This window comes from Mugil cephalus, chromosome 1, assembly GCF_022458985.1.
Source record: "Mugil cephalus isolate CIBA_MC_2020 chromosome 1, CIBA_Mcephalus_1.1, whole genome shotgun sequence".
In the NCBI taxonomy this organism is placed as follows: domain Eukaryota; kingdom Metazoa; phylum Chordata; class Actinopteri; order Mugiliformes; family Mugilidae; genus Mugil; species Mugil cephalus.
In genome coordinates this window covers 30176124-30187802 of record NC_061770.1, presented here as the reverse complement: position 1 = coordinate 30187802, position 11679 = coordinate 30176124, and the positions used below count along the sequence as shown (strand labels likewise).

Here is an 11679-nt window from a genome sequence, read left to right as displayed (position 1 = left end):
CCATGTTGGTCTGTAGTTTATTAGCATTCTAACATATAATTATGGGTCGAGTACAACTGAGTCTCAGAGTAAAATTATCTTAAAAACATTGCAGACATTTAACAACGTGCTGGTGGTGCAACTCGCCTAAAAAGACAAAATTTTAAACTTTTTCTAGATTGTAGAAAACATCTGATAGCAATGATATGATTCTCACTGCAGAGTTCAGAGCTTATAGAGAAATACCACAAAGCACACATATGTTCTACATACATATGTTCTAGTAAAAACAGAACCAGACCAGACTCTCCATTAGGACATTTGGATGAAACCACAGTACTTACACTGGATTTTTCTTGAAAAGGAATCTGGCTACGGCCATGGTGATCTGTAGCAGGAGACTGGCTCCTCTTCACCATTTGCACAGCCGACTACACCCACCATACAACTAATTGTCAGCTTCAAAAGGTCTCGGACAACTCAGCCGTCATCAACAATGGAGACAAAAGGAGTACCGAGAACTGAACCAGAACTTTGTGGCCTGGTGCCAGCAGAAACCACCTCCGGATTAATGCGGGAAAGACCAAAGAGCTGGTAGTGGACTTCCGTTGGAGCAAAGCACTGCTCCCTCCCAGGGAATGGACACTGAGATAGCGGACTCTTAAAGGTACCTGGGTGTTCACCTAAATAAGAACCTGGACTGCACTGACAACTTTATACAGGAAGGGTCAGAGCAGACCCCATGTGCTGTGGAGGCTGAGGTCCTTAGGAGTGCAGGACGCCCTCCTGACGTCCTTCTACGACTCTGTGGTTCAGCCATCTTTTATGGTGTGGTCTGCTGGAGTAGCAGCATCAACTGGTGTCCTGGGCTGCACCCGTGATTGACCTCTTGTGAACTCGATTTAATCATCTTAAGTTATATTGATTATAGAGAATGTTGAATGTACCAGTTTCCCATGCGTTGAATCAAAATGAATTAGTTGAGAACTGAATTTGGTCTCCACCAGAACGCCAGGAGGAGGACCACCATTCAGAGGGGGTGCTCGTGCAAGCAGAGGACAAGCAGAAGATGCTGTGAAACTCAAGATGGAAAAGATTTTTGCACACAGAAGATACGAAGTTGTGCACGATGCACCAATGGTGGAGAGTTTCATGGCAAGGTGGCCTGCCCTGTTTGAAGTCAGCGAGGTAAGGCTTTTTGTCATGGATTTGCTGATTTATCACCTCCCTCTGCTGTTTTACCTGTTTGCAGATAAACGCTGAATTCAAAAGGATCATCGCCGCCCCACTTCAATCCAAGTTTGCACACGCTGTTACCTGCTCTGTCTTTGTGACTTTCCTGGCAATCTCCTTCAAAATTTGGAGCTTGTAGCAAGGCTCATACTGCAGGAACCCAGGGATCATACTCTCCGAGAAATTTGTACCCATGTGACAATTGAAATTAAATAAAAATAATAAATCCAAGTGGGCTTGGGGGTTGGTTCTGGGCCATGGTCTACGGTAATGTGAGCATTTGTACTTCATACGTGCAGGTGTTTTTGGTATCGTTCTGTAACTACATCCCTAGTGCTCTAGTGTTCAAACTGACTGGTTCAATTAATAAATGTTGAACTGCTACTTTCACTGAAATCACAGCAACAGGACGACAGCAACATCTGAGTAGATGGTTTAATTTAAACATAGGTCTTCTACATTCCACCTCCACTAACAGACCTCCAAATGCCCAACCCACTGCTCCATCAAGTAAACATAAATGAAGTAACTCACTGGTGAGATTCAGGGATCCTCATAGCTCCAAGTTCAGCGTACCAGCCGTTCTCTTTGTCCCTGTAGGTCTCCACACATCTCCCGATACGACCACTGGCCTCCACTATAGTTACCTGGTCCAGACGGTTAGACATAAGTAACGGACAGTCAGTATAAACAGACTACTGCATGACTACTGATGTTCTTCTGTCCATCACCACATTAAGCAATTCTTTGATCGACCTTTGCTGGAGCAGAATCCCAATCCCAAGAGACTTCAGAGGGAAGGAAGGAAGGGAAGAGAGGAAAGGATGGATGACGGTCTTCAGACGTGAAAGGATTCAAGTTAATTTACTTTATTTATTTTAAATTAATTTACTTTAATTCATGTTACCCTTAAATTACCATGGGTCAGTCGCTAATATATAAGAGGTCAAAAACTGATTGGAAAGTCAAAGACAACTGATCAAGGAAGACTCGAATAATGTGGCCACATCTCCTGTCCTGGTTAAGTGATTGGCAACTGAGTCGGATTCAGATCTGATGACAATAAACTAAAATGTAAAAGAGCTCAGGAATGATTTGCATTTTGGAATACGTGATGATTCAAGCTTGTGGTTTGCTGGGTAACTATTAAATAAAATAATATATGCACCAGATTCAAGAGAACCAACACAAAGTAAAACTGTGATTTGTTGTAGCTGCACGCCTGTGGGTTTCTCTGTTTTTTTCTTCATGATATTCATTAATTTCATCATTTGTCTGTTTTTTTTTTCATGATATTCTTGAATTTTATTATTCTATTTACCACCTCAATTCTCAATTTACACTAGTTCAATGTTCTGCACGTACTAGCGTGGCGTCGTGTAGGAATTTTTATTTTGATCAAGCCAAGTGAGACAAAAACTAAATTCTATGCTTTTTAGGAGGTGGGGGGAAGGAAGGAGTATGTTGCAGCTTGTATATCACTATTTCATGTAACTTTAGTCGGTATTGGCTAGAAAAATAATGACTGAAGTTTAGTGCTAGCAGCCACCACTCGGTGCTCACGTAATTCTCCATATCAGAAGTTGGAAAACCTTTCTTGCTCTCTGGACCAAGGTCTAGTTTAGGCGTTGACCTGCCGTCAGATTTTAACTTAACTTGTTGCTGTAGAGGTAGTTTTGTAAAATCTCCACCCTCCATTACTACACTTGCTAATTTTGCTAACAAAACTTGCTAATCTTGTGTTATGTAATTCAGTTGGTGATGATGATACTATGTTTTGATTGGCTGAGATCAAAGATTGTCTGGCTTCCCTTGACACAGTCCTAGCCAATCACAGGTGAGCAGTGTCATGACAGCAGCCTCTTTTGATTGGTTCATCATTCTTCTTTTTTTCAGAAAGTGAGGCCAACCCTGCTTGGCCTCCTTCAGAACAACAGTGTGCAATATCAGATTTCACCAGTCTTTAGCTATGTAACATTCAGAGGGCGCTGTTTTACACATTGTAAAATGCTCAATAATTAGAGAAGAGAAATAAGGAAGAGAGGACAGTGAGAGAATTGCTGACCTGTTGAAAGGAGTGTTTTCTTTAATGACTGTTAGAAGAGTGGAAGCAAGGCTTCCCTTGGCCTCCAGGAGAATTGGCATTAGTGCACATGATCACATTAGTTTGAAGGGATTAAAGATTTCAATTATGCAACATGCTCGCATCAATCCAACCTAATGAGCTGAAAATGAAGCCTTGTTCTTCATATTTATTGTATGCAAACTGAATATGGTCTTACTTTCTTACTTACTTACTTATGTGTCATCTGATTGGTCGCAGGACTTTCCAGTTAGGTACAGAGGTCATGTTTCTTTTTTTTTTCTTCGTTTTTTTATCAATGGATCACATGATGTTATGGCCTGGTTTCCTGGTAGCCACATAGTATCCAGATGTGAGTAGTTGTAGCAGTTGGCTTCCGCAATTTGTTGCAGGTTGATTTCTATGCTACTAATGCATTACTTACTTAAAGTACTAAACAAAATATCTAGGTAATATTTTGGATGTTCTTTTGCATTTTGTTTAACAGCTTTTGGACTCAAGACCAAGTGCAACTTTTATTATCTTAATTCATTCTGTAAACATAAATGTCTATAAAAGTTGAACTTTTTAAGACTTCAGAGTGATTTACCTTAATACCAGAAATCTTCTTTTCTCTCTTATATGGTCAGGCGTTACAAATCAATGGGTAAATGAATGCATTGACAATGATCCCAGTGTAAGAATGTATGAGAAAAAGAAAAGAATTTGGACACTCTGCGGTTAGTACGTGATCTGTATCATATACTTGTAAATTCCAGCAAGGACTTCCCTTTCCTCAAGTAGTGGTGAATATGAAGTTCAACTCATGAAAAACTCATGAACTACAAAAAGCAGAAGTACAACAGCACTTTATCCTATGGCATCAAACCGCAGATAGAGGTTAAGATCAAGGAAATTAGATTTTGCACAGACTGTACATCATATCCTTGAAAGTGCACAACAATTACTCAAGAAAGCAAATTAAATTCTTCCAATTTAAATCCCAAAAGGAAATCTCAGAAGATCACAATAAAACAAAGCAACATCACCTCCAAACACTTACGTAATTTGCACATCACCATGTGTCGAGCCATCTCTCTTGGCATAGTTCTTTTTGTGTTAACAGAAAGTTAGTGTAAACTCCTGACACAGACTCCATCTCCGGCACTCACAGAGTTTAATTTATTCAGGTTGTCGAAATTAATTGAAATTAACTCTGCAAAGGTGATAAGAAACAGATCTTATGTTTTATAGTAAAAAGCTGAAGCACAAACTGCACAAACAGGAATTACTATTTAAATTATTATTTAAACAATGCATGAAACACATTTCTGTTATTTTATTCAATTTTCTATCGATTCTAAACTTCTTTGTCACAGTGTTATGGTTATGGCCCAGGCCTAGGGGCACCTGGGTCACACAAGATAAAGTGGCCCCGCTCTTCCCACTCCCAAGGAGGACAGCCAAACATCCAAAACCTGAGGTTTTTTCTTAGGTAGCAGTTTACTAATTCTTGTATTCCTCAGAGTGAAGCAGTGCCCAAAATAACAAACCAAACAGCTAAACACAGATTCCCATCTTACCTGATGCCAAAATGACAATGAAAACAAAAGACAGTCAAACTGACCTGACTCAGATGAACAGGAGAAAAAGAATCAAGGCTTGCAAGGCCTGAAAAAGGCTTCTCCCTCCTACTCAAGTCTTCTACCCCTTGAAGAATTCTATACGACTATTTACAATATTTACAATGATCACAAGATGCTATCAGTCAGAGACACAGTTTGAGCTCAGCTGGAACTTTACTGGAGAGTCAACCAATCTGCAGGCGGCAACCCACACACAACAACACACACACACACACACACACAGAGAGAGAGAGAGAGAGAGAGAGAGAGAGAGAATACCACTACATTGGAGGGGAGGAGAGAGTGAGCTGCAGCTATGACAAAACACAAGATTATGACTCCCAGTCCTAACAACAGCTCTGTGCAGACGCTATGTAAATCTTATGTAGGTAATAAAGTTTTTCTTTGAGTAGTTCTTGTTTTTGCTGCCCTAACCCTAACCCTACATGTTACAGTACTTTAAGACCATGGTTTCATGCCATCATCTAAGTACATTTAAATGTACAAATGTCATTAAAGAAGCAGAATCAATCATTCCTCATGGTAACATACTCACAGTGTGGCTGTAGTGGAGGTTTTTTGAGATTAAAACAGCAGATGCTTACCGTTCAAGGTGGTGGAGGAGTGAGCGGATGTGAAATTGTCGCCTCTTATATTCACCCCTTCTATGCAACAGACTGGACTCCCTTCTTTAAAAGCAGCATTTGTTATATTTGATGAAGATAAAAGGTTTTGTTGTTCATAACTCTGACACAAACGACTTCATTCACTGAACAGATTCTTTATTTTATCCAGGTTGAAATACTTAGAGACAATAAATCCAAAAATTATGGATTTAAAAGAAGAAAATAAATAAACCATAAATGAAGGAATAGACACGAGATTAGGTGTACATTAACGATTCCCATTCAGGTGTAGCTGCATTGTATAGTACAGTGTTTTAAGGATCCAATGTTTGTAACAGTAACAGGAATGAAAGGGTAGGACACAATGTGGAGAATACCAACTCCACATCTATATTTAGTTAAAATCATGATCATGTTGGTTGAAATCAGCCAAGTCATATTAAAATACTCCAATTTTCAATTTAACGTGACTTAATGTTTCATGATTACCATAAAATTGACGTTACAACAATGCAGAGCGAGACCATTAGAGTTCATCATGGTGTTGAGCTCTGAACTCTTTGTGTGCCATGTTGTTGATGTTGGCAGCGGCCCTGATTGCAGACTTCATAGAAGTCTCGATCCAGGCGTGAGGGAAGGCGGTGTGCTCGCCAGCAAAGAACACCCTGCCTTCGTTTGTGAAGAGCTCCTTGGCGTACTCTAAGTGCTGGTAGGGGGTGAACAGAGCGAAGGCACCCAAACTGTAGGGATCCACGCTCCATTTCTTCACCAGGACCCCCATGCAGAGGGTCTTTACCCGCTCACCATGAATCAGGGCCAAATCTTTCAGAACCAGCTCCTTCAAGTCTTCATCACTTGCACCTTGGAAAAGGAGGGAGTCATCAGACCAGGTGTAGGAAGCCAGGAGGACGCCGATGGTGTCATTAGTCGGGAAACTGTGGCTGGGGTAGTAGATGAAACGAGAGGGCCGGTCTGTGATGCTTTTTCCTCCTTTAATGCCGTCTTTCTCCCAGAACTTCTCGCTGAAGGTGAGGAGGATTTTAGTGGAGCTATCGTAGTGGATGGCCCGCATGGCCTCCATCTTTCTGATGGAGAGAGGCGGCAAAAACTCAATGAAGAGGGCTGCTTTGGCCGTGGTTGTTACCAGGACGGCATCAGCTGCAATTCCTGTTAAGGGGGCATCTGGAGCTGTCTGATACCACACATTTACACCGTCATCTGTGTGGATGATGGATTTGACCTTGGAGTTGAGGAGTATAGGGACATTGAGGATGTTGAGGAAAGCTTTTGTGAGAAGGTCCGACCCACCAATCACTTCATAGTACCTTAAAAACAAAAAGACAAACAGTTAATATCATTTACGGATTCGTACATACTGAGGTGATCATGTTGAGAATGTAAAATGTGTGTAGGCTCAGAGAGAAACCAGCAGGCTGTGTATGTTTAGGTTAGATCTCAGTTATGATCTGAGTCATGGTTGTGTTCACATCTGAAATTTAACATCTGTCACAACACAAGTAACAAAAGCTGGGACAAGCCCACATCTCTATTGTATTTTTGCACTTTAAACCGTGTCATCTGCATAGAGGTGAACGATTTTGGTTCTTCAGGGACTTTTCTGATGGTAGTTTTATTAAGGTGAGAAGATGTGTTTCCATGGACTCATAGGCCAAAAAAAAAAAAAAGTTTCTGGCTGAGGGGTCACATAAATTTGAACTTTGCAGTTGTGTTGATTGTGGATATTTGTTACTTGACAAAAACAAACCCTTCATCAAACTGTATAGAAACTTTGTACAAGACTGTGTATCTACAAAGAATTCAACGTAGAATCATATTTTATATTTTCATGGCCCTTTGAGTTTTGGACGTACCATGTCCTGGATGACTGAGAATCTTCCCAGACATCAGTTCAAATAATTTAGCTCTACTAGTTTGCATCAGGAGACAATAAACAGCTGACATGGGAAGAACAAAATAGAAGAATGTGCAGGGCCTTACGTGGTTTCATCGCTGATGTCAGTTTGGTCGTAGATCATCTCACTCAGCGCAGTGTACATCATACTCTGTTCATTAAGCAGTTCTCTGATCATCCTAAAGGCTTCTGGACTCAAACCTCCTTCTTCTTTCAGGTACTCCTTCAGAAACATAGGTTCGCATTGCAAAATCAGTTCTCATGTATTCGCATAAAATCAATATTTTCAAATATGATGATTCAGATACTGTTGGATGCTGGTTTTCCAGTTAAATATTTTTCATGAGCTCTGCTTTCAAATAATCAACCTTTGGGAAAAGCACACCCAGTTTAGGCCTCACAATACATTCACTTTAAACCATTTGGTTCGATCACATTTTACCTTCACAGAATAATGGTCATATTTTTTCAGAGCAGCCCAGCAGCCATGAGCCTCCACTTCATCTTTCACCTACAAAAAGAAAAGAAAAAGAAAATTAGGGGAGGCACAGTGGGGTAGTGGTTAGCACTGATGCCTCAGAGCATCAGCCTGGGTTCTCTCCGGGTACTTTGGCTTCCTCCCATTGTCCAACGACATGCTTGCTAGGTTCATCGGTGATTCTAAATTGGCTGTAGGTGTGAGTGTAAATGATTGTCTGTCTCCCTGTGTCCAGGGTGTACCCCACCTCTCACCTAACGACAGCTGGGATAGGCTTCAGTCCCCCAACCTGAGCCTCTAGAGGACAATAGCTTACAGAAAATGAATGAATGAAATATATTTGTATCGCTTACATATAGCTATATACTAGCTTAATTGAGCTAGTACTAGCATGCTGTGTTTTGAGGTACCAAAACTTTACAAACAACTCATTAAAACCAATAGTTGTACTGATGACTTCTATCTGACAGCAGTACTGTGGTACATACATTTAGTACTAAGACAATAAAATAATAAATAAAAGATGTTTGACAACTCAAAATAGCAAGTATAAGCACGGCAATTTCAGTGAATCTTTCTCAAGTACCTTCTTCAGAGCTTGTTGCAGCAGCTCGTCGGCAGACTTCCCTTTCTCACTTGGCTTCACCTTGTACTTTAGAATATCAGGATTCTTTTTCACTGCTTCCGTCCTCTTCCGAATCCCGTTAACCAGGTAAAAGGTGTTGGGGTCATCCATGACAAATTTCCTCAGCTTAACTTCCAGCTGTTCAGCAAACCAGAGGACTATGCTGTTGACAGAGAGACAGACATACAGACAGGTAAATTCTGTTGTCAGGTTCACTTTCCTTCAGCTCAGAACCATCTCTAAATTCAGGCAATTCCTATCACCCTCTGATGGAGAAACAGTTATTCATGCATTCATATCATCCAGGCTGGACTACTGCAACTCCCTCCACTCAGGTATCAACCAGACCACCATCTCCTGTCTCCAACTAGTCTAAAACGCTGCAGCCAGGTTATTAACAAGGTCAAAGAAGCACGTCACTCCCATTCTTGCATCATTATACTGGCTCCCCGTTCATTTTAGGATACACTTCAAAATTCTTCTGCTTGTTTATAAATCCCTCCATGATCTCGCCCCTTCATATATCTTTGAGCTTCTCACCCCTTACACCATCACCAGAACCCTCAGATCCTCAGATCGTGGTATGTTGGCTGTGCCACTTTTGGGGAAGAAAAAGGCAGGGGAGCGGGCCTTTTCTGTTGCAGCACCTCAGCTCTTTTAAGAAACACCTTAAGACTCATCTTCATTCCCTGGATTTCAATGGCATTTTATCTGTTTTTATTTCCTCATCTGGTCACCCTGGGTGTTAATAGCTTTTCATTTGTTGAGACAGTGATGTTGATCTGTAATTAAAATATGACATGTAGAATGTGAAGCACTTTGATGCAAATGCTGTTTGCTTTTAAGGTGCTTTATAAATGAAAAATTAGACTTATTGTGATGGATTAATTCTGAGGTTAAAGCTCAAACCATGGTAGCACACAGATTCTTATAACTCAGTCTCAACAGAATTACTCCCATGCAGGATGACCCAGTGACAAAATATCAATCAAATACTACTCATAAAAATAATCAAGTGTACACCCAAATGCAGCATTGGACAGTCGATTAATGACACAACATGGTCTTCTGAGTTCTGAGTCTGGGTTTCTGAGACATCTCTCCACCCACACAATCAACACTGTAAAGAATTTAAGATGTGCTAACAGCCCCCTAGTGGATTTATCCAAGCACTGTAACCATTCAAGTTGAGTCTTATACAGTAAGACTATATGATTCTTGTTACTGATGTTTGAATATTTACTTCACTGCAAAAAACAATAATTACTGCATGCTGTATACGTTATGTTACAGTAAAATCATGTTGAAAAGTTGTGGATTAAATACACTATACGACCTGTAGTACAATCTATACCTGTAGCACAGGTCTCAGTCCAGCACATAGTAGCAGGGTGTAAGATCCTAGCTGGGTCAACATACATGAAACTAAGTGGCTGGGATAGTGTATAGGAACATCTGTACCCACTGTGGAATAGAAGTACCCAAGTCCCAATGGGTCACACCACTGAAGGTGGTTTAGAACAAAAGGGGCAAGGTTCTGTGGGACTACAGCTTCCAGACTGAAGACAAACAGGTCCTGGCAAACAACTGGACATAGTGGTGGTGGACAAGGAGCAGATGGTGATACCTTCTGACATCAACATCAGAAAGCAGGAACACAAAAAGGTTGAATAGTACCAAGTAAGTTAGTTCATGAAATAAGTAACTGTAAAATGAAAACACAATTGGAGCAGCAATTGTAGGCCACATTACATAGTCATATCGGTGCTAAATCTATGCACAATCAGCCGCTTTTCATTCCAGCTCAAAAACTCACTATATCGGTTGCATATCAACTACCGGTGATTGCACCTCTTCTTATATCTGCTATCGTTATGGGGCCAAAAAGTCCCTATCGGTCGGACACTAATTTAAAAGTCCCATAAGTACTTAATTTAAAAATATTTTTGACTAATATATAATATATTAGCCTACAAGTAAAAGGAAACAGAGGGTAAGTACAGAACATTTTCTCACAAATTGTGTTTTCAAGATAACATTGACTTGGGAAGTGCTACTATTCTCACACACAGAGCAGTCGGATCTGCTGGACCACAGATGGTTAGAAGGTAAGATAGATTTCAACTTTCAAGTAACTTAGATTTCAGTCATCCGAGTCATGGTAATCCAAAAATGCCATTTGCCTGGTTGGTGTTGGTTCATGGTGGCTGCCTTGGTGGCTGTCAGCACTGGTGACCTCAGTTGGACAGTGGCCGGCCCGGGTGGTGTCTCACAACTTCCCCTCTCCCTTGTTTGGCCTGGGGTTTCCCCATAGGCGATGGGGGGTCCCTCGTCTTGCAGTCTCACCCCTGGTAGGTTGTCTCTGGCTCTCCACTGTCGGGGGAAAGAGTTTGGCACATGAGATGTTGGTAGCGGGAGGAACCCATGTGCACTATTGTGGTGGTTTTCTGGGGCTGGGTCTGACCCCCTGACCCGACTCTGGGCTCTGATGGTCTCATACTTAGATATTTAGGGAATGCCCACATGAATGTGTTATGTCACCTGCCAGATCGTGCTGGATCAAATCAATAAGAACTGATGAGTCCCGTCTAATAAGGACTGGACTGCTCTTTCAGTATTTGCCCTGTCTTTGACTTATGGCCTCTATCGGGACACCCGTACCCCCCTGAACTCTCCAGACCATTTCTTCATAAATCTGCACAGAACCCCTCTGGACCCCTCAAACCTGAATGAGGTGACAAGGTCTAGCACTGTCCTCCCTGCCACAAAAGGTCACTCCACTCAATAAATAACAACAAACTAGCTCCCAGAGAGGGCCACTGATGGTCACACATACTGAAACAATACAATATTCCGCTGAAAGAATAGAACTGCATCAATCTCTAATGTTGACACACTGTGTCAGAACCAAATGCACACATTGCGTTGGCAGAAAGTCTCATAGAGAAAGTTAGAGTGAGTCAGACTGACGAGGTACAAGTATAAATGTAGGCTACAAATGCATGTTCCAGTGTCCAGTACTGTACTACCTTAAATGAGCCTTTAAACACAGCACCTGTGTCTCTTAACTGTTCCATCGCTTTATCTTGAACTGAATCACATGTCAACACTGTTGCAACTCTGATTTTGTTGTTAGACT

At 41.2% G+C, this 11679-nt stretch overlaps 1 protein-coding gene across 1 annotated transcript; it reads right to left on the bottom strand.

Annotated features, from left to right (window-relative positions):
* Positions 1-5664: 5664 nt before the first annotated feature.
* LOC125024064 (L-amino-acid oxidase-like) lies at positions 5665-11038 on the bottom strand. The gene is made up of 5 exons (XM_047611724.1): positions 10887-11038; positions 8502-8703; positions 7880-7948; positions 7524-7660; positions 5665-6850 (listed from the first exon to the last, which is right to left on the bottom strand). Exons 1-5 carry the CDS (start codon positions 11036-11038, stop codon positions 6052-6054), a joined length of 1359 nt encoding a protein of 452 aa, XP_047467680.1. The 3' UTR covers positions 5665-6051.
* Positions 11039-11679: the final 641 nt, after the last annotated feature.

Excerpts from the sequence above, each read along its gene's own strand:
- LOC125024064 (XM_047611724.1), bottom strand. The coding sequence starts at position 11,038 with ATGAGACCATCAGAGCCCAGAGTCGGGTCAGGGGGTCAGACCCAGCCC. Across the intron at positions 8,704-10,886 it reads CCAGAGACAACCTACCAGGG|CATAGTCCTCTGGTTTGCTG; the intron begins GTGAGACTGCAA and ends CTCTGTCAACAG. Across the intron at positions 7,661-7,879 it reads ATGACCATTATTCTGTGAAG|GAGTACCTGAAAGAAGAAGG; the intron begins GTAAAATGTGAT and ends ATGTTTCTGAAG.